Here is a 23,368-nt window from a genome sequence, read left to right on the forward strand (position 1 = left end):
AGCAGAGAGTGGGTGTCAATGGGCAATTTTCAGAATGGAGAGAGGTGAAAAGCGGTGTGCCCCAAGGATCTGTCCTGGGACCGGTGCTTTTCAACCTCTTCATAAATGACCTGGAGACAGGGTTGAGCAGTGAAGTGGCAAAGTTTGCAGACGACACCAAACTTTTCCGAGTGGTAAAGACCAGAAGTGATTGTGAGGAGCTCCAGAAGGATCTCTCCAGACTGGCAGAATGGGCAGCAAAATGGCAGATGCGCTTCAATGTCAGTAAGTGTAAAGTCATGCACATTGGGGCAAAAAATCAAAAATTTAGATATAGGCTGATGGGTTCTGAGCTGTCTGTGACAGATCAGGAGAGAGATCTTGGGGTGGTGGTGGACAGGTCGATGAAAGTGTCGACCCAATGTGCGGCGGCAGTGAAGAAGGCCAATTCTATGCTTGGGATCATTAGGAAGGGTATTGAGAACAAAACGGCTAGTATTATAATGCCGTTGTACAAATCGATGGTAAGGCCACACCTGGAGTATTGTGTCCAGTTCTGGTCGCCGCATCTCAAAAAAGACATAGTGGAAATGGAAAAGGTGCAAAAGAGAGCGACTAAGATGATTACGGGGCTGGGGCACCTTCCTTATGAGGAAAGGCTACGGCGTTTGGGCCTCTTCAGCCTAGAAAAGAGACGCTTGAGGGGGGACATGATTGAGACATACAAAATTATGCAGGGGATGGACAGAGTGGATAGGGAGATGCTCTTTACACTCTCACATAATACCAGAACCAGGGGACATCCACTAAAATTGAGTGTTGGGCGGGTTAGGACAGACAAAAGAAAATATTTCTTTACTCAGCACGTGGTCGGTCTGTGGAACTCCTTGCCACAGGATGTGGTGCTGGCGTCTAGCCTAGACGCCTTTAAAAGGGGATTGGATGAGTTTCTGGAGGAAAAATCCATTATGGGGTACAAGCCATGATGTGTATGCGCAACCTCCTGATTTTAGGAATGGGTTAAGTCCGAATGCCAGATGTAGGGGAGAGCACCAGGATGAGGTCTCTTGTTATCTGGTGCTCCCTGGGGCATTTGGTGGGCCGCTGTGAGATACAGGAAGCTGGACTAGATGGGCCTATGGCCTGATCCAGTGGGGCTGTTCTTATGTTCTTATGTTCTTACATTAATAAGAGGCTTATGCAGTACTGTGCGCCATCACTCCCTTAAAGCAACAGAATTGAACATTGCATTGAATTGCTTAAAAAAAATCCAGGTTTGAAACGGCAGAAAAGCATCTGCAGTTTTAAAAACCATCCTAAACAAATGCAGCACCAATATAAAGCAACATAAACAGCTTACACAGAACACCCTGCTTCAGTTGCTGCCAACTTTTCATACTGTTCACTGTAATTTTAAGAGGCATGGGTTTGGAGTTAAGGATCCTGCTCAGAAGACTCTACAACTGAGTTCCAAACAGTCTGCAATAACTCCAAATGTTCCTCAGATCTTTGCAGACCCTCTGTCGGAACAATCAAAGCTCCTCCAAGCTTCTCCTGGCTGTTGAGACATGCCTGAAGACCCCTGACTGACCTGCAGATAAGACAAGGTGTTAATCTACACTTGATTTATTGGTAGAAAGTTTTGCCTTATAGGCAAGTACAGTAGTTAGGGTACAAGCATCTTGTTAATACTGTAGATTAATTCCCCACTGATGTATGTACCACATGATTAAGCAGGTGTAATCCATGGAATATGCTCAGCACATGCCTTTAAAGATACTGTAAAGATACTGTAAAAGATACTTTAAAGATACTGTAAAGACAAGTAAAGGATCCAGATTCAATCAAATATGGAATATGCTTGGTCTCCCATGCTGTGTTCATCATGAGACATGAATGGATAACCAAGAAGATCTAGCAGATATCTGAATGGGGGGGGGGGTGTCCTTTGTTGACTCTGGGAGATGTGGCCTAATTTTCCAGTGTTGGGGGAGATTCTGTATTGAATAATTTTGAAATCTCCTGGTTTTGTTGGTCACTGTCTCCATGGTGAGCAGAGAGAGAGTAAGGGATGAAACATGATGGAGGGCTTACTGTCTACTCTAAATTTTTTTTTGGGGGGGGGGGAATATCTTAGGGAGGTAAGAAATAACTTCTCACAGAAAGGTCCTTTTAGAGTCACTGTGAAATTTATAACCTGTATGCTGCATAAAGTGGAAACTTAATGGCTCTCTGACAGAGTATAAATATAATCAGTTTGGAAATGCATCATACTTCTCTCCATTTGCTAAGAATGTTAGTCTTAAATAAACTCTCCCGGATTGTGCACTCACACTTGGAGACTCTTTACCTGGAATCTCTGCTTGTCTCTGGCTCTGTTCCTTTGAAGCTTGAACCTCTGCCATGAGGAAAGGTCAGCTGTTAATATCCCTAGATTCTGATGGGGGCTGTTGGACATTCCCAGAGTAAATGCTATTCTTTAATGCAGGGGTCTCCAAACCCCTGCCCAGGGGCCACATGCGACCCGCAGCAAGCCTCTTGTCTCCTGAAAGCCTCTGGCCCACTCAGCTGAACATGACCAGAACTGTGTTCTGATTGTGTCTGAAGGGTGTTCTGAGGGCCAGAAAGGTTAAATGAATGAGCCCACTCATTCATTTATTCACTTATTTAAGTTCCATCTCTTATTTATTTAAATTTTATATTTAAATTTTTTTTCCAACCCTCCACACCATGCCAGATATTTGATGTGGCCCTATGACCAAAAAGTTTGGAGACCCCTGCTTTAATGGGATAAGCCAAGAACATAGTGATTATCTGAGGACTACCGAGAACAGTGGGTGAAAAATGCTGCTTTCTCTAAAGTTTTCTGAGTTTACAATTTCTGTGATTAGACTGTTCTCTTGGAGGGATTCCTTGAGCCCTTGAAATTTTTCAGGTTAAGAGAAAGGGACAGACTAAGGGTGAATGAAATGGTCAGAATGTTCTGGTAGAGTGGATTAAAATTGATATAATTTGAAAAGCTGCTCCTAAGCCGATTAACATCCATTGTTTAGAGTTTTTTCTATGCAGATACAATTTAAAAAAAGAATATGTATGTTGGCTTCCCAAACCCAGAATATGTTGTGATGGTGGTGGTGGGTGGGAGGGGAAAAATTATGCTGCAGTTCAGATGATACTGAAACTAGTCTTGTGTAAGAACAATTTGTAGTACAAATTGAAGTACAGGGAGGCTTGCATTTAAAAAAAAACTTAAGGTCAGAACTAACAGGCATTTTAGTCCACCTGTTACCTTCAAATTTGATTTGCAATTGCATAATGAAATGGCAGCTGATTCCGTATTGTGGTTTTAGAATTGACCATAAGTATCGTGTTCTGATAATGTGAACTTTGGAAGAGAAGCTACCAGGAGTGGGAGTGTTCTGGATAGACAAGTTAAAATATCTCACTTTTTGGTAACTACAAAGACTGAGGACAGATGGCTTTTTGAAGATTGCAAAGCCAATGATAAGGCAGGAACGTGGGCTGTGTTATCATGATTTGTATTTTCTTACCTGACAGTTGACTCCCACGTTTATAAAAAAAGATGTTTTAAAAACAACCTTACAAATACAAAACAGAATTTTACTAAAGGTATGAAATGTAGTTGATGGTTTGAGTCATTTCGTTGTAACAACTGGATGCAATTTTTTTTTCTTTTTTGAAAGATTTTTTGTCTTGGAAACTTTTGGAGATAAGGTTGCTGCTGCTAACTTTTATTTTGCTAACATACCTTCCCCATCCCAAAAGGTTGTGAAGCATCAATGTTTAATATATAAAAACAAATGGACAGAAAAACAACAGGACAGCAGCTGTTATCACAGTGGGAGGGAAATGAATTTAACTCAAAAGCATGATGAACCAAAACAGTTCCTCTATTCTGCCAAAATACCATTAAAAAAGGTGGCAGTCCGGTTACTCCTGGGGTGAGGAATCCTACACCTATGGTACCTTTTCTGTGTTCCCATCAATCCCACTCCTGATACCAATAGGGTACAGGGCAGATCTCCATTGATTATCTTAGTAACTAAACAGGATTATGTGGAAGCAAACAGCCCATTAAATATCCCTATCCAAACTATTTAGTGCGGCTGCCAGTTTGAAAATGGTAAACCAGAAAAATGGTAAATAAAAAAAATGTTCTGAAGTACAGGCTGCGTTTTAAAATCTGCTTGTAGTGTTTTGCACTAGCTAATAGTCCATTGGAATATCTAACCTGGATGTGATCAAGGCATGCGAGACAATAGTCAGATTTGCCTTTTCCAAAAAAAGGTACAGCTGGTATACAAACTGAAGCTATGCCAAGGGCAGCTTTGTGATCTCCAGTATGGCGTGGCTAAGGGGGAGGCGAGGCAGGGTGCTTCCACTTTCACTCACTGTGAGCTGCTGCAGGCTCCAGGCGGTGCGGACAGCCCTCTACAGGGCTCCCTGAGGTTTAGAATCTTCAAACGACGTGATCACAAAGCATTTCTGGTTTTCAGGAAGTGCTTTGCAGTCATGTCGATTGAAAATTCTAAGCCTCGAGGAGCCCTGCAAAGGGCTGCACAGGGCTCCCTGCATCTTCTGAAGCCTGCAGCAGCCCTCAGTGAGTGGAAGCACCTCCCCTTGGCCCCCCCCCCTTAGCAACACAATCCTGGGGATTACATTGCTGCCCTTCTCTTCTCCCGCCCCTTAAAGGGTCCGGGGGACCTTTGCACAAACAGGTGGGTTGCGACCCTCCAGTTTGAGAACCACTGTCCTAAAAGATGTGAATGGGCAGAATTGTCCTGTTAAGCCTATTTTTTCCTTCTAAATTGACTTTTTTGTGTGTTATGCAAAATTTATCACTTTAACTTTTCAACTAAACTGTAACGTATTGGGGAGAATCATTCTGAAGTGTGCTTGGTTGGATAAGCCCCTAAAAAAATTTTTTGTTTCTTTGTAAAAGGGGATGGTCTAGGATTGCCAGGTATAACTTTCTATTTCTATGCTTGTCAACTATAATTCTTAGTTGCATGTGTGCCGGGAACCTTCAAATTGGCTCTTGGTTTGGGAAACTAAGGGCCCAGTCCTGAGCCAGTGCTGTGCTGGTGTTTGCCACACTGCCCCAGCAACTGCTGTTGCAACAGTGCCATAAGGCACTTCTGTGCCGGTGGAGAGGATGCGGTGCTGGCGCTGAGGCCAGCGCCAGTCAGCACTGGGCCTCAGCACCAGGAAGATAAGTCATGCAACTGGCGGAGAGGCTTTTTGGGATTAGGGGAAGGCTGGGAGGGGGCAGAAGAAGGTGGGTCGGAGGGAGGATTGAACCCTGGAAGGGGGTAGAGATGGTGCAGAGGCTGCTGCTGAATTCTATGCCACTTCCCAAGCTGCAAAGCCGTACCCTGGCCTCCTCAGTTCTGCACCAGCAAAATAGCTGATGCAGTTCCAAGGGGACCTCAGGGACTTTACGTGGGATGAAGGAACAAATTGGCCCCATAGGATGTAGCAGCAGATTATTTCATCATTATTCTAGCCACCTAGCCTGTGAGGAACAGGTCCCACCTAGAAAGTATGTGTGATGGACAATTACGTAACAGGCAATCTGAGTAAATTAGAAATGAGTTTTGTAGAGTGGAGCAAGTCACAGATTCAGGCAGATGGTTCCATCCTCTGCAAAGGATAGTGTGATTTGGGCAGAGATTGTCCACCAGTGCAGTTAGTGGAGAGATAATGTCCTAAATGATGTAACTTTATGTGAGTTCTTGGTGTGCTTATCAGATAGGACACCATTGTAACCTTTGTCTTGTGTTTTAACAGCCTCCAAAAGTAAAGTGTTTGACTAGAATCTGGCATCCAAACATCACTGAGACAGGCGAAATCTGTTTAAGGTAATACATTTGTATGTATTTCCTTATGACGCAGTTAAATACCGGTAGATCAATTTTTTTCTGAAATTGTGTGTTCATGCATAAATGCAAAACCTCTAGATGCATTCACATGGAAAATAAATATATCAGAAGTGACAAGATTTAAGAGAATCATTCTTATACCCATCTGATCATCGGTGTTCAGCTACCACAGATACTCGCCTATAAGTCATTCTCACAGATAAGTCAAAGGCAGGTTTTGAGCCAAAAGGGTGGAATTTTCTATGACCCATGGATAAGTTGAGGGAAGGGTTAAACTTATGGGGGCGTCTGATTTTACTCGAAGCCAGATCCTGAAAAATAACCTACCGGTAATTGTCACCTAATAACTGTACAATTTTTAATTTATTAAAAATATATGTAAAGATCATAAGACACATTTTTATCATTAACATTTTGGAAACACTGTTGGAGTAAGTGCACTGAAAGCAACATACTAGTAGAACTATTAATCAGATCCTCCTTAATCCAGATCACATCCTCCTGGTGTGCTAAGCCAGAGGCTCAACATGCAACATACAATTTAGAACATGTAACTGGGAGTGTGCAGTTCAGTTCATAGTGGAGAGACAAATAACGAGTGTGAGCAAGCACAGCTACACGTAGTTGCAACCTAATTTACTCAGAAGTAGACCCATTGCTTTCCTTGGATGTTATTCTTAAGTAAATGTGCACTGAATTTTAGCCTCTGACTTTGTTTCAGATAGAAATAAGAATTACATCCTGGTGTGTTAAAAATCATACCTCAGCCAAACATTTGCAAAATGGAACGAAGCTGCAGAAGAGTCTGCTAAAGAGAAGGAGGCTTTCTTGGTTTAAATGGAAGCCTTGAGCCCTGGCTGACTTTTTTTCTCAGGAGGAGTGAAAAGGTTAATTTTGTATTGTCCTCTTGCTCTCCTCTGGACTTCTCCTGTGCTTGAACATCCCCAACTCCTGTGTGACCTGCAGATAAGGTGAAGAGATGACTTATCCTTATTGGCGGAAATTTCTTGTCTTATAGGCGAGTACCTAAGGTCGTTTTGTTTGGCTTTTCTCAACATAAGTCAGGTACTACAGAATACGGAAGATCTGTTGGGTAAAAACAAATGTATTTAAATGCAGTAAATCCGTGCATTTATTCACCCCCAGACTCTCAATGATCTAATCTGACTATCTCAAATGTGTGTGCTTGTCTACTATCTTTTTAAAGGTTCAGCTTTTGGCAGGTTAACCATAGACTAAATCTGGTATTCTGAAATATGCAAACTATTGCCTTCTCTCATTTCTGCACTTATTTAAACAGCTTGTGCTGAAGGGGGGACGGTGACTGAGCATGGCGAAACTTGCTTCTTGTTCAATTATATTTCCTTCCTCTCCTGCTTCAGATGGCAGGTAGGAATGGAAATCAGAAGAGTGATGTGATACAGAGAAGGACGGCCCTCTCTCAGGTGTCCTCTAGCTCTGCCTGTTTGTTCCCCTTGCAGGTAGAGTTAAGGAAGGAAAGTTAGGGGAGTGCTGGTGAGTGGTGTTGCTGATAACCTTCCCAAGGGAGGGGTGTCACCCTTCTTTCACACTTAACTATTGGTGAAAGCCATTGCTAAAGTCTGGTGTTCTTTTTTTGAATAAGTTCTTTTGTACAGTACTGAAGCTTAAAATTCTTGACTAAAGGACGAATGTATAAACTGCATTTCATAATGTGTGTGTTTATGTCTTTCAGTTTATTGAGAGAACATTCAATTGATGGCACTGGCTGGGCTCCAACTAGAACTTTAAAGGTACATCAGTCATATAAAATTCTTGATCTGTTGACAACTTTTAGATGTATTTAAAACCTTAACGTGAAGTTAAGCATCTGGTATTTCCAAACTATTCACTGGGTCTTTGGACCTCCACGCAGTTCTAATCTTTCAGGCAACTAGGTTGAGTATTGTTAATATGGATCTGATGAAATCAGTGGGACTTGGTACATTATTGGATACATGGCAGAACAAGGCTGGTGTCAGAAGTTGAGTGCTGACCCATAGCTCATATGCCCCATCAGCCCCCTTGTCTGATTCCTGAAGCCCTTTAGCACCCTCCTTTTTTTTGGATAGCTATGTAGCAGGGAGCATAGGGGCCCTTTCCCTTGGGTAGCCCCACAACCTGCCATTGCCCCATGATAAAGGAGCTACTTTGCTTTCTGTTCTGTACCTCCCTATGGTGGCAGTAGAGATCTCTTAAATAGGTAGGAAGGCTATGTTGGCATAGAGAGCAGTTCAAGCTGTTCCCGAGATTCATTTAACACCACTTGAAGGCATAGGAATCTTGCTAACTTTAAACTTTGTAAATAACAGCTAAATATACATACGTTGAAGAATTTTACAGTTCAGTTAGTATTTTAGACTTTCTCTAATATATTTGTATTCTCAGCAGATTGTCCCAAGTACAGATCTCATAATCACTTGCTGTTTTCAATCTGTGCAGCTGTTTTAGAGTTTGGGATTATTTCTCTATGTGTACACTCAATTTGTGCAGGATTGATTAAGCACAGATTTAGGAGCAAACTATGCATGATGTAGGAGATCTGGAGTCCAATCTCCCAAAGTCTCTTTTTAAACAGTTAGAGCTATTAAAGCTATAGCTGGGGTAAATTGGCTTGTGCAGGCATTCAAGCAGTAAGGCTAAACTCTTGAAACAAGGAAAAGGGGGGAGGGGTGGTACTTATGTAGTCATTTCTCTGCTTTGTTAAAACCGTTCTTTAAAAGGATTCAGATGTCAAGCATAGTTTCATGTTGGTAACTTCCAACTGATTGTTTACAAAAAGCATATAAAAATTTTTAAAGGATAAAATATTCCTAGAATACTAGAAATGTGTCCTGGAATTCCTTCATTTTTGTTTTTGCTAAAAAGAAATAAGAACACCCCTGTGATGTGTAGAAGTTGAGATGTTTGGCTTACTTTTCTTTTTTTTTCTTCCTAGGATGTTGTCTGGGGATTAAACTCTTTATTTACTGTAAGTAATAGCAGCACTGATTGAGGTATATATGTTTTTTAATCTGCTAAGTTTAAGAACTGCTCCTTTATTTAACAGTGTTAACAAATATCAAGATGCAACTTTCCTAGCAAATTACAAGAATTATCACACTGACAATACAAAAAGTACAGGGTCCCTATACATAAGACTGTGTGGATTTGGGATTTAAAGCCATTTAAAACTTCATAGTGACTTTGTGGCCACTGTGCTTAAAATAATAGTTTTGTAATTGAGCAGTAAAAGAAATTCTTAATGCTTTCTCTTTAAAATGCTATAATTATAGCAACAGAGAGAAAGCTGTGAAACCTTGCATAAACTGCAGTCCAGTGCATCTAAGAGCATGTACGGAAGGTTTGGTTTTTGTTTGTTCCCTGATGGCATGTTGCTATTCCCCACTGCAAAATCGCTTTTTAAACTTCCTGTATCAAAGTACTTCCTGTATCAAAGTACTTCCTGTATCCTCCTGTATCTTCCTCCTCCTCCTCCTGTATCCTCCTGTATACCTCCTGTATCTTCCTGTATCAAAGTACTTCCTGTATCCTGTATCAAAGTACCAATACTGATGTATGTTCTCATCTAACCCAAGTTTTTACCAGGACTGCAGCAAGAAATGTTGCACAGTTTGCAATTAGAAGAGTTTTGTAACCTCTTCCATTTTTTCACCTTCTTATAGTTAAAATGTCTAATGTCCCTGCTGATTTAAATTGACATCTGCCTCCCCAACTCAGAACCACTCCTTTCGCTCTGATTTGCCCTTCAGGCCCTCACTTTTGAACAATCCTGAATGCTGCTGGCATCCATGTTCTGTATATATCATCCATACTATTATAACCTTGCTGGAATTTGCTGCTGCTGTTATATCTCCTCTTCGGTTAACTTAGAAATCTTTTTTTTCCCATCTCTAAGATCCTTTTAAGTTTCTACACTGGGTCCCATCATTCTTCCACATCAGTTTCAGGCTTCTAATCCTTTATATTTAATGCTGTTCTCATGGTCTGTATCTCCTCTCTTGCTTTCACTGAAGTTTATCTGCTATCCACAGTCATAGCTTTCTTCTGGTATGTTGTTGGAGAACTTTGCCTCCCAAGATCCTGGCAGAAATGCACTTCTTCATCAAAACCTTTTCTGTTTCTGCTTCTCTTGCTTTAACAGGCCCTATGCCAGTTGCTGCTACTCACTTGTCAGTTTCTCCCTACTCTGTCATCCTGTTGGATTATAAATTACCCAGGCAGGCATTGTATCATTCTGTGTTACATGTAACATCACTGCATTGCATCTATCAAGTGAATTTAAAATGATTTATCTATTGACCAGGTCTCCTTTTTCTCTGTGTTTTGGGATGTTAAAACTATTTCCACTTCAAAACCAGGTGGTGTGCTAACCAGGTTAGGCATGGCCAACCCCTGGAGCTTCCCAATGCAGCAGACAGTGGCAGCACAATCAAGCAACTCACAGTGTTTGTTGCTTTCTCCTTCTTTCCCTATCCACAGTTGGGCTTCCTTGGAGGTTCAGAGACTTCTGAGGTCTCTGATTTGTGGTGGTAGGAGAGGAGCATCGAGTTTACTCCACTCTCTTTCCTTCACCCATCTGGGTTGGGAAGGGAAGTGGAGTGATTTCAGGAGAACCCTTTCCTTCAGCACTCCAGCATCCAAACCATTTGGGGAAAGTATGTGTGTCCTAGGTCCAGGTCAGGACATGGCAGTGATGGAGACTTTCATCCCTAATTCAAGCACATACTATTGTAAAAATTTACAAATATCATATAGAAATTGGAAGATGTGCAAAATTCTTTCTTGATAAACTGCAGGGATTTTTCCCATCCTGGATAATCTACCACCTTGCATCTCTTCAATGTCTAGATCAGCGATTTTCAACATTTTTCATGTCACGGCACACTGACAAGGCACTAAAATTGTCAAGGCACACCATCCGTTTTTTGGTAATTGGCAAGGCACACCGCACTGATAGCAAGGGCTCACGTCCCCCAGTGACCCCACTAACAAATGATCTTCCCCCAGATTCCGGTGGCACACCTGCAGAACGCCCGTGGCACACCAGTGTGCCACGATACAGTGGTTGAAAATGGTCTATATATGTGTTCTCAGATAAAATGTTCTAGCAAAATATTGAGGACCCAACTGCAATCTTGAGCAGTCTGTAATCAGATACGTTGCTATTTTTACCTCCATCTTTTCCTCAGCAGGGGAAGCAGCAGCAGCTGGCAGGGAGTGAGGGGAGAGTGGGAAGACAAACCAGAATTTAGATCACAAAATAGCACAGGAGGAAGGCATTCAGCATTATCTCCCTCAGCACTACTACTCAGTCTAATCCATTTCAGAGTCCCCTATGGATGCTTTTAAATAAAAATGTGTAATGATTCCATCACATGCAGATAGCTCTTCTGTAGTCTTGAAATTTCCAGGACTCTCTGTTTTTGTAAAAAAGAAAAATTTAAGCCATGGAGATACTAGCAACAAAATCACAATACAATCACAAAATTAACAGAGCTTTTTGGCACCTTAAAGATCAATACCTTCTTTGTAGCATAAACCTTTGTGGCTTAGATTGCATTTCATCATATATTTTTGATCCAGGTGTGTGATTTTTCATGCAGCAAACATTTTTTGAGAAACTACTGTGAACCTTTACCAGAGAATCTCCCGTTTCCATAGAGATGATTCTTTTCCCCTCTACTAGTATTTGTTAAACACATGAGCTTGTCTATTCTCTGTAAGTTTTAATTTAAATAGGAGTTAATTTTAACTCATGCAAATAAGTAGCAGCTGCTTCTGGAGTTGTATTTAGAGAAGTTTTGGACCTTCTGGTAAATCTATCTAAAATTTAATGCAATTCAGTACACATATGCAGTTCAGGCTGAGATGAGAGGGACTTAACACAAGAAAAAATATGCCTACATTTGGGTTGCTTGTCACATTGAAACCAACTTAGTTGCAGTGTTCCCTTGCTTTCAGTAGGTCTTAATCACAAGTACCTTTAACTGGATTGGGGCCATTGTTTTTGTGATTAAATTAGCTTGGGAATTATTTTAAGTGTAAGATTATTGAATGAATAGTTGAGGACACATTCCTGAAATGCATTTTTCAGCGTAACAAAGAATTTTGTTCTGATCACTGGCCTGGATTTTAAGAAATTGCAAGAAGTTCCTCTTACCCTAAGGAGATTTGGACTTGTGCTTCCAAAATAGTAACCTGTGCCCACACCTCTATGCTGTATAGCACAGCTCTGCTGACATGGATGAGATATTACTAAGCTGATTACTGGGCTGGGGCACCTTCCTTATGAGGAAAGTCTACAGCGTTTGGGCCTCTTCAGCCTAGAAAAGAGATGCCTGAGGGGGGACTTGATTGAGACATACAAAATTATGCATGGGAGGATAAAGTGGATAGAGAGCTGCTATTTACACTATCATATAACACCAGAACCAGGGTACATCCACTAAAATTGAGTGTTGGGAGAGTTAGGACAGACAAAAGAAAATATTTCTTTGCTCAGCGTGTGGTTGGTCTGTGGAACTCCTTGCCACAGGATGTGGTGACGGCATCTGGCCTGGATGCCTTTAAAAGGGAATTGGACAAGTTTCTGGAGGAAAAATCCATTACGGGTTACAAACCATGATGTACATGTGCAACCTCCTGATTTTAGAAATGGGCTATGTCAGAATGCCAGATGCAAGGGAGGGCACCAGGATGCAGGTCTCTTGTTATCTGGTGTGCTTCCTGGGGCATTTGGTGGGCCGCTGTGAGATACAGGAAACTGGACTAGATGGGCTTATGGCCTGATCCAGTGGGGCTGTTCTTATGTTCTTATATATTCATAAGTAGTTGGGATAAAGTGTTTTCCTTTCCTTCTTGAAAGGAAAAAGGTCAGAATTCCAAGGTGTGTGTAAAGTATCCCTTTGGATCACAGTCATTTTATTTTTTACTTCTTATTCAGCTGTTCCTTCTAACACTAAGCTCCGTGCACCGAGCTAAAATCAGTCTCTTTGACCAAGTTTAAGTGGCTTCATCTGTCCTGAACAGTCTTTGGGTTGTATACTCCCTCCTTCTTTCATGCTCTGCTTTTCTCCCTGGCTTTGTTGTTCGAAATAATTATAGTTTACTATGGCTTCTGAATTGAGTGGATATGATTAATTGTAAACATAATTTGCCTCCAAATCAGAATTGGAAACCCAAATAAAACCATAGTTTCCAGTTTTGGTTTGGAGGTGAATTTTGGTTTGCAGTTACTCTGGTTGTCTAATTTGATTGTCAAACTACAGTGGTAAATACATGCATAACCTAATTATCCTCAGATTTTTGACATGGTTTTATCTTAATACAGTGAAAAGGGCCCTTTAAATTAAAGGGGAAAAGTCATTTAACAATAGCTTCCTTAATGTGAAAGAGGGCATCCAGCTGACAATCCATCAATCATTATCTCTCCAGGCACTTAGTTCACTCCAAGGCAAGCAACCCCGCCCTTCCCCCTGAGCATGTGAAAGAATACTTAATGGCAGTGATTATCACCTCCTCCATTCTTTCTCCTGCACTGTGGCTCCTGGGAGAGATTGCTGCCTCAGAGTGAACTGTTGTTCTAAGTGCCTGGAGAGAGACTGATTGAGCTTGATGCTTAACAAGACTGTTTTTAAATCACTGAGTGAAGGGACATTTTTTTAAAAAAATGGATTTGCTTTAATGCAATTTTTGCCATCCATGTGAGTTCTGGGAATGGAACCTTCTTGAATGAGACTAAAACTGTAGTAAATGAATATAGGAACTGAACTATCCAAGGGGAGGTGGGAATGTGGAGAGCCAGGTGATCAAACCACTGTTTGCCTATGGCATCTGAACCAGGTCTTTTGATTTCAGCCATATAATAAAACATTGGTTTTAGACTTAATGAAAAAATTTTGATTTACCATCATATAGGCCTGCTTAAAATGAATGTTTATATATGAGATTGTTAAACTCAATGATTGAAGTTAAAAGAGCTAATTTAGGTAGAGCAACAGCTTGTGCAGGCTCAATGGGATTTTTCTTTCGTTGTGGAGCAGGCCATCATCTTGTATCAAAGTTTTTGATAGTTCCTTCAACTATTTAAGTGACTTGCCACGTGGCATGCAGGACTGCTGTTTGAGAATAAATTCAATCTCCTTTGAGCTCACATTTGCATGGTTGTTTTAGTCCTAGCCCTGACATATCTTCCTCTTGTCAGAGTTTGTGTGCAAAACTGAACCAACTTTTGTTTAAAAATCCCTGGTTATGTTCTTCTAGGATCTATTGAACTTTGATGATCCTTTGAATATTGAAGCTGCAGAACATCATTTGCGTGATAAGGTGAGTAGCAATGTAGTGAAAGTATTCCCTTACAAGAATTGTACTTATTCATTTTTGCTGATCTTTGCAGTTTTCCACATATAGAAAGTTACATGTCCCAATATACAAAATGCAGTATCGTGCTAAATATGTATTCAGTTTTATTTATGGAGTTTGTTTATATCCAGTTATCCAACTACAGAAAACATTGGGGGCCCTAAAAATTAGTTCCAGAGGATCCATGGTGCTGATTAAATGGGAGGAAATGGGATAGATGGGTGGAATCTTTGAATTGTTAAATTTAAGCAATAATTACACAGGCCTACAAAATTGAGGGTCAGAAAAGTTTTTCCCAAACTTTATGGTGGTTTGATATGAATTTGGGGTGCCGATTCAAAAAATGGCATCCATTTTGCCCTATCATGTCTAGTTTTGGAGATATAGTATAGCCTCATTAGTGAATGGTTCAAGCAGCTTCCTCATGAACTTAAAGCCTGTTGTATGCCATATTTGTAATGACAGATATAAAACTCAATCAGCTTGACAACTAACTACTTAAAACAGAACTTAAAACAGAACCTTTGGTTGCATCCATAGGTGTCCTACCTCATGTGTTACATGCAAAACTGAATTTTTGTTCTTGCATAATAATACCTATTAAAGCATTACACAAACTTTCAGAAGCACTTCTAATACATTTTTGTGAAATGACATTAGCAGCAGTTTTCATTCCATTCTTAGGCTGCAAACCTATACATAGTTTCCTGGGAGTAAGTCCCATTGATTTTGGTGGAACTTGCTTCTGAGACATGCTTCAGATTGTTAGTTTTATAATACCTAGACATCTTGCATTTTGAGCTTTTTTCCTAGGAAATAGGAATAGTTGCTTTCACTGTTATTCCTATAGCAAAGGATGGGACTAGATCTTTTCCCCAGGCCATTCCAAAATCCTGAATGCAGCAGAAGAGATGAGAGCTGCCTCTGTCTGTGGTGTGGCAAACTAAATCCAGGTTAAACGTAATGGTAGTAGTATGGAGATGGGTGCAGTGGTTAGATTCCAATTCCAAGTACAGCACCATTAGTTTTGCTTTATAGTAGCTGGGATGGGGGTCATTTCAGAAAAGAGAGAACCAGTATGAGTGGAGTGACTTGGTTCATTTTTGCATTCTATTGTCTCTGTGTTTCCTGCACCATTTTTCCTTAATTGGATTGGCCTAGGGTTCCTGAAGAATGAAGAGCCGAATTCTAATGTGTGGGTTATAAAAAGAGCAAGAAAGCAGAACTCGTTTTTTGTAGATAGATGATCTTTCATGCCAGTGCATTTACAGTTTCAATTGAGTACCTGCATAGTGAATGATGGACGATTTGAGCTTCATGTTTCTTTCTCTTTTATAAATGGGAGATGAACCTAAGAAATACTTAAGTGAAGGCAACCCAGCATCTCAGTCCACAGAGGTACTCAGCTCTGATTTGCAAGTCACCCACCCATGAGGAGGAGCAACAATGACTAGCCTCCCCTGCACTGTTACCTAGAATTACTTAAAAAGGAACATCTGGAACTGAGTGGCATCCCAGAAGTGCCTTTGTCAATACATAAGGAAAGGGGTAGTATCCTTAGATGAAAATGCTAACATCAAATGCATAACTGAGTGTACATAATGTTGAACTTGGGCATTTCAAAGTTTTCTCTTTATTTTTCCTCATAATCTGGTATAGTGAAATTTCTTGAATACAAAGTTGCTGAATTTTATTTCCAAACATAGGTAATATTTTTATAACACTTTTCTTAAAACTAAAAAAGCAAACACCCAAATTGCACACTCAATATGGAAATTTTAAAATGTAAGAGTAAGTCAAATCTAATATTTCCCTGTTTTCTTTCCCCTATAGGAAGACTTCCGAAATAAAGTTGAAGATTACATTAAGCGCTATGCGAGATGATGAAGGTGAATGGATGGCAGGACCATGGATTGCATACTATAATGTTGACTTTATAACTTGATAAAAACAACAAAAACTCGGAATGTACTCGTCCTGTGTCCATGTTGTTCCGGAGAAGAAAACAAGCTTCATAATAGTCCATATGAAATGGAGCGTTCACCGTCAATACAGCAAGATAATTGTGTATGTTGGTTGAAAAAAAGTTGTTTGCTTAACTCTTACAATGTTTTCTTTTCTTAAATTGTACTGTATATCCAGAATTGAGATATGCTTGAGAAGTTAAAACAAATCACTATTAAGACTGTATTTACACTTTTAAAACTTTCTTCGTGGCTAGTAAAAATAAATGGTATGTTTACTGATACACTTTAAAATTTGGCAATAAAAATGGTCTGTGTGTAAGTATCAAGGCGCAAAATGTTTGCCTTTGCTGAAACTGAAATAGGAACATACCCTGCACTGAGCAAAGGTAACTGCATAAAGCCTGTTTGAGCTACTACTGAAATTCTATCTATACATACTTTAAATTTTTACAGTTGCTGATTTCATCTTCATCTTTGGCCTACAGTTTTTTTAGTTTGCATTTATTGTGGAAAGCACCAAGCAAACCTAAGGGTGATTCTTTGGCCTATGCATACATAAATGCAACATATTTTTTAAAGATGTTCTACATATAGGGACAGTGAAAGGGAAAGTTGTTCTTGTTTTTAAATTAAAACTTTTTAACTTTTTTAATTCTGGTGTCAAATGATAATTTCAGACTGTTCTGTAATAAAGTAACTTGAACTTTTGAGTAATAACTTGGAGAGTTTCCCAAAGCTCTGTATCCTATTCCATGAAAGCAATTTAATGCACATTGCGATCTCTTTATAAGACTCTTGGTGGCCAAATTTTTTAGACTAAAGTATGAAGAATGGTTTTTGAAACCTATTTAGCCAACTAGCTCGATATCAAAGAATGTATATATGAGACTGCAAAACCACTTTCTGAGGAGGTAGGTGAAGTGCATGGACCTCAGGAAGTAGTTCAAAGCAAATGCCACATACAGTGTGTGCTTATTATTTAACCGTCGTTCTTCCTAACCTACATTGATCACAACTGATGTCTGATTATTGATAGGCATTGGCCTATCAGTGGGGGGAGAGAGAAATCAGTGGGGAGAGAGCCTTTGTCATTTAAGGTTCCTATAGCAGAAGTGAAATGTATCTGGTTTACTACAATAAATTACCACCAAAGCCAGAAAAAAATGTGTAGTTTTGTGTGTTTATGAGAGAGATGTTCCCGGCTTGACCAGAAGACTTATGGTTTGTTGAGGAAACCACTTAAGGCACAAGATTGTCATTATTGTACTGATTTCAATTTTGAGAACAAAAGCCCTGAAATTATTTCATTGTATTGATAGATTTGACCTGTGTGATACATTTGCTGCACAATGGATGCAATCCAGCTAGGGTTGAGCATTTTTAGGTTCCCCTGACTCAATGGGGGAACTTTTTAAGCAGGTGCTTAACTCTCCCTTGGCAATCATTAGAACGTAAAAGTGCTTCATTTTGGCTGCATTGTACCCAAAATATCCTAGAGATTTGTTTCAAGTATATATATTTTTAAAGCTTTCAAACTGCTGTTCATAAATTCTCAGAAGAATGGTCTTCCCTAGGTGCTGGTGTTAGCTCGCAAAATTGTGCCTCTGGGAAACGATTAGGCACGAATATTACTTTGTGCAATGCAGTATGGACTCAGTGTTGGTACTGTTGTTTTTTGCTATGAGTGAGCTGATTATGAACAGTGTTTTCTGTTTCAATATTCAGATTTTTTTAAAAACACAGCCGGAAAAGAGCCAGTGCATGTTAACCTGTAGCTGGCAATAACATAGCCTGAAGAGACTGTGCGTGTCCCTTTCAAGTGCATAACGTGGAGATAAAAGATTGATTTAGTTCTGATTAAAGTTATTCATAAAGTTTTGCTATTTGCTTATTCATTTGCTTATTTCTTCAACCAGTGATTATCAAATCAAGTATTCAGAAGGAATATTTCAGTAATTTTCCACCTTAAACAAAACTATAAAAAGATATGTCTATCAGGGTGCTCTGTCATTCATATTCCCAGTTTATTTGCGTCAGTGTCAAAAATGGCAGTCTTGAGAGCTGCCTCAAAGCCCTTGGATGGAGTGAGTGGTTTATAGTTTTGTAGAGCGAGCCTAGTATCTTTGAACTTGCTAATCTTGCCCTGTATAGCATGGTCCCCATGGGCTCCTCATGTTACCTTTGCAGTGTGGGAGCTACAGTAACAAGGCTCCTCATACTATCAAGATATGAGGCCAAAAGGTATGAATCCTGATGCTGCATGAGAAGAGCTACAGGATGGATTCCTCCCATGTTGCTTGCCTCTTTGGATATTACTTTGATTGTTCAGGAAGCAGGTGTTGGCTTTGTAACACATGAGAAGGGGTGCTAAGATGACTGTGCTTCAAATACTGTATTAAGGAAAATACAAACTGGGAACATGTCAAAAACTAAGCCAAGATAAGAGAGGGTTGGTGGCGCACTTACCATATGTAGGGTTAAAAGTGGTGTGAACAATGTATTTAGAGGAGATGTTGTTATCCTCTGGGCAGGAGGTCTGGTCTAGAGGGTAGAGCCTCCGTTTGCCTGAAGATAACATCCGAAGGTTGCCAGTTGAACGGCGAGACCTTGAAGCAGCTGACAAGCCTAGCCAAGTTATGCTGAGTTATTCCACCTGCTCTTTGGCTGCTGTCAGCCTGTGTGGGAGGAAAATGGAGGCCAGAATGCGATACCAGATCATTAAAGATCTATCTGAAATGTTGTGGTTCTTGAAATACAGAACCTTCTTCAAGTGTAAAAATCCCTATTGGGATTTAGTATAGCCTGCCTATGTAAACTGCCTTGAATTAAAGTCTGAGGAGAAATCTGACGACCAAGAAAGACAGTATATAAATACCTGTATTATTATTATTATTATTATTATTATTATTATTATTATTATTATTATTATTATTATTATTATTATTATTATTATTATTATTATTATTATTATCCTGTAGCTTCCTGAGACCTTCAAAATGGAGTTAAGCAAAAGTAGAGATAAAACAAGAGTAGCTTCATTGCCTTCTCATTCAGGCATCAAAAATGGATTAAAGGATGTTTTCATTAGGGAGCAGAGGTTATTTTAATGATATTTCTAGCTTGCATTTATATTTAGTGGTGTTAAAATCAAGGCTTCATATTACTTAATAGGAAATGATCAGCTGCTTAATGTTATTAATAAATCTGTGTGTAGTGAAGTCCATGGTAGAAAACTGTATGGGCTTTGAAACGGGGCAGGGGAGAGAAGATACCTGTTTCTTCTTGGGGATTAGGGAGAAAATTGGGGAGTCCTTTTTTCTCTTCTGGAATTAAAAGTGAAACTTTTAAAGTAAGGTTTTGAAATGTTGCACTGCCACAGATATTGCACTGTATTCCCTAGATTGGAATACAGCATTGTTAGTAATGATGATTTTACTGCATAAGCAGCATGCTTATGACTGGAGGCTGTTGTGCTTTCAACAGGGAGGTGTATAGGGTTGAGATCCATGTATCCATGAGATGGTGTGAAGCAGTGGCTTCAAACAGTAGGCTGGGGGAGGCCACAAATGGACTTGAGTTCAATGGTGCCCTTCCCTGGCCCACCTCCAGCTGTCCCATCCTTTTCTTGTTGTCTCTCTATAGAGAACAAGTGAGAGGAGGATGGGTGGGGTGGCTTGCCTCTACCTCCAGGGTTGCTGCCAAAAATTGCAGCAGCAGCAGCAGTGGGCATGGTATATAGGGGTTGCTGCAACCCAGTTCCTGATTGCTCTTGGGAAGAGGATCCCTGGCCTTTCACATCACTGCAGCCAGATGGTATTTAAATTGGGGCTGAGCACAGAGGATGCTGGGAGGACTAGGTTCCTCCCTGCCCAGTAAGTTCTGAAGGAGAATCGGGCAGTGGTGACAGCAATAGAGTGACTGGGCATTAGAGGAGTGTTATTGCCCATACCTTCCTATCTCTTCTGCCTCATGTCTTCAAAACAAGTAAGACATGGAGAATCTTCAGAGCAAATGAAGAACCTTGTCTACCTGTTTTGAAAAATCACTGGGTGGTAAAGGAGATGTGTCGGTGGTGAGTGCACATGGATAAAAAGGGTGGCAGAATTTTGGCACTGCTTCTGAATGGATAATACAGGCCAGCCATGGGTTTTTGTTGTCTGCCAGTGCAAGATCTTTCTACAATGTATCCCCTGGTTCACTTTGGGTTTAGAATCCTCAATCTTCTATAGAAAGTGAAATAAACTGATTAATATTTGGAATCAAGCAATATTTGAACTTTGGAAAGTCATCCATAAATATTTTAATATGTAAATAATGTGAATGATGGAGCTTTTTAAGCTCAAACTGAAAGTTCAGAACTTGAAACCATAAATATTTGACATTGCTTAGAGCAATGTTAGAGCATAACCTTGTTTTGCTAGCATTTCCAATCATATATAATTTAATGCTGTGGAGCAGGATAAATAACGTGGATATAAGTAAGATAAGGGTTCTGAATGTCAATTGGTATTGTTTTATTGTGAGGGCAAGGTGTACCATGTTACTCCAGGGACTGGATGGCTGTCTGGTGAGTGACTCGGGCTACCCCCCTCAAGGTAGATGAGTGTTCCAGTGTGTCTTTGTGCTAATCCAAAACGATTTGGCCCCCATGGAGCCATTAGATGCTGGTCATGATACGTGGGCTCGGTGCCAAACTTGCAGAAGAATAGGAATAGGTGGGATATTAGAGCAATGTCCTCATCCCCACTGACCGGCAGCCCACTAGCGGCAAAATGTCTGTGTGGCTGGTTGTGTTTTGCATGTGGCTTGGCACCAGCATGGCACTACTCAAGACATTTGACCTCAAGCAATACCCACCCATGCACCTGGGAGTTACAGGGATGGGCCCTTTGCAGCATTGGCTGGGAGGCCGGAGCATACCATAGCACTGTGCCAGGCTTGTGTGCCTCCACCACAATTGGGACAGCGCAGGCCATGGCTACTGCCCGCATGGCTGCCCTGCTCCATGGATCTTGCAGGTAGTGGGGTTTGCTGCTGCTGTGCAGGGCTTGGGGTAGTGGTAGAACTGCGGTCTGTCCCTCCCTTTGGCTGGATGGGGCGGGGAGCTACAGGGGTATTCTGTATCTGATAACAAAGAGACAAGAAGAGTGGTCCAGTCAACATTTTTATTGAAGTTTGATAATGAATAAAGCAGCATCTGGAAGAGAAACGCATAGCTGCTGCCCATGTCTCAGTGGCCCTGTTGTTCCATTGCAAGTCATCCAACAGACAGTCAAGTAACATTTTGGAGGACTGGATGCACCAGCTGGATCACTCTTTGCCATGGTGTTTGCAGTCACAGTCTGCAACTTAGGGGTAGGTCAGCAACTTAGCAAAGCAACAGCTGGGCCCTCACTGGTCACTGCAGGAAGGCAGATAATAGACACCCAAAAAAGTATGTGTGATGTCTTTACCTGCAGGACTGCAGGGATGAAGCAAGGATGAGACGATCACATCAGTCATTTGTTTCCCAGCTTGAGATGCATGCTTGCAAGCACAGCCTCATGCTGTGTGCCTTGTGTTCTGAATGGGGCGCTCTCTGATAGGGGCTTTTATGCTGTGATGGTGTGCTATAGGGTATGCTGTGATGGGCTACCAGATAAATCCTATGCTCTGTTGTGATGGTGTGGGCAGGGCTAGGGAAGACAGGCACATTTTTCTTCTGTTTTTCATTTCCCTATTGTTAGGTTTCTCAGGTCTGTCATTGCAGAAGTGTTTTCCTAGCATTGGGGGCATGTCCATTATCTGAAAGGGAGTTAAGATCTGTCAACTGTTCACTTATCCTGCCCATGTCATGCCCCACTCTCCTTCCTATTTGGGCCACTCCACTAGTGGAGTTGCTCTGGTGTTGGGTTAAGACAGCATGTTGTCTTCTTGCACCAGAGCTCATGGTGGAGCCATTGATGGAGGGGGGACTTCTGCACCAGTGGGGCTGTTATATTGGCATACATGGCATACACTACACTGTGGCATACACATGGCATGGCATACAATACACTACATGGCATACACTACACCAGTGTATCTTGTGTAAAGGATCGGGCCTTACATCTTTCTAGCAAGGCAAAAGAATTATGCTTTTCTCATTTTATCATCAGAGGGATAATATGCAGCTGAAAACATTCTGCTGTTATCATCCCTCTTGGGATAAAGTATGAGGAGGCCAAACTTTTTGCTTTGCTAAGAGTATTAAGTCTATTTCTGGAAGATTTTTTGAAGCTAACATCTTTTGAAATAAAGCTACAAAATGTTGGAGTAGTGAGAAGTGATGGTGCTCTTAGCTAGACGTAGCACAAATCAATCACATATTTTTGAAGAGAGCATAACAGTTTTAAGGTTCTTAATGGTATTTTGAGTTGAGTCACAAAACAACAAAAAAAATCATTTCATTTTGTGCTGGTAGCAAAGCTATTATATTACTTTTTCAAGGGTTTGTTTTTGTTGCTTGGTTTTCCAAACATAAGGCTTTACTCTGTAATGTGACTGCCTCACTGTAGCTGTATCACTATCTCCAGACAAATCTTGCTTTTAAAGTCAGGCTCCCTGACTTGGGAAATCACACTCCCCCCAATACCTTCCCCCTTTTGGTATTAATTCTCTCCTCCTGTCCCTTGTCACGTTTGGCATCACATTTTCACTAACAACCACCATGGTTAATACTAATCAGGGTTCCGAATAGGATAGATTCAAAATAAATTCATGTTCTGAATTGAGAAAAGAACATAAGCAACTCTAAATTGGAGCTTTGGCCTCTAAGAGCTAAAATGACTGAAAACAAGAATGCAAGGAAAATAATGAGGAGTATGTAACAAACTTAACCAACAAATCAAGATGGAGATCTCATCTGAAAGAAGGAATGACAAAGCAAGATGCTTTCAGGGTGCTTTTGAAAATGCGGATTCATTCATGAATAAGGTAATACACTTACAAGACTGAGCAAAGGGAAGATCCAATCAACCATCACACAAAAGCAGCAATAGGTATGTCTCAAAATAGAATTTCATATCCTGTAGAGTTGAGTCACCATAAATATTTTTCTTTAGTTTTATGACATACCCACAACACTGATTTATTGCAATAGACTACTGATAAATGAGA

At 40.6% G+C, this 23,368-nt stretch overlaps 1 protein-coding gene across 1 annotated transcript in view; it reads left to right on the top strand.

Moving 5' to 3' along the window:
• Window positions 1-18,109, top strand: part of UBE2F (ubiquitin conjugating enzyme E2 F (putative)) — a 39,912-nt gene extending 21,803 nt beyond the window's left edge. The window contains exons 6-10 of the mRNA XM_066636943.1: window positions 5,791-5,861; window positions 7,597-7,654; window positions 8,839-8,871; window positions 14,166-14,228; window positions 16,098-18,109. Of these exons, the coding sequence (XP_066493040.1) occupies window positions 5,791-5,861; window positions 7,597-7,654; window positions 8,839-8,871; window positions 14,166-14,228; window positions 16,098-16,148 (276 nt within the window). The 3' untranslated portion in view covers window positions 16,149-18,109. The remainder of the gene's footprint in view (window positions 1-5,790; window positions 5,862-7,596; window positions 7,655-8,838; window positions 8,872-14,165; window positions 14,229-16,097) is intronic.
• The last annotated feature ends 5,259 nt before the right edge of the window (window positions 18,110-23,368 follow it).

The sequence above is a fragment of the Tiliqua scincoides genome, chromosome 1 (genome assembly GCF_035046505.1).
Source record: "Tiliqua scincoides isolate rTilSci1 chromosome 1, rTilSci1.hap2, whole genome shotgun sequence".
Classification (NCBI taxonomy): Eukaryota; Metazoa; Chordata; class Lepidosauria; order Squamata; family Scincidae; genus Tiliqua; species Tiliqua scincoides.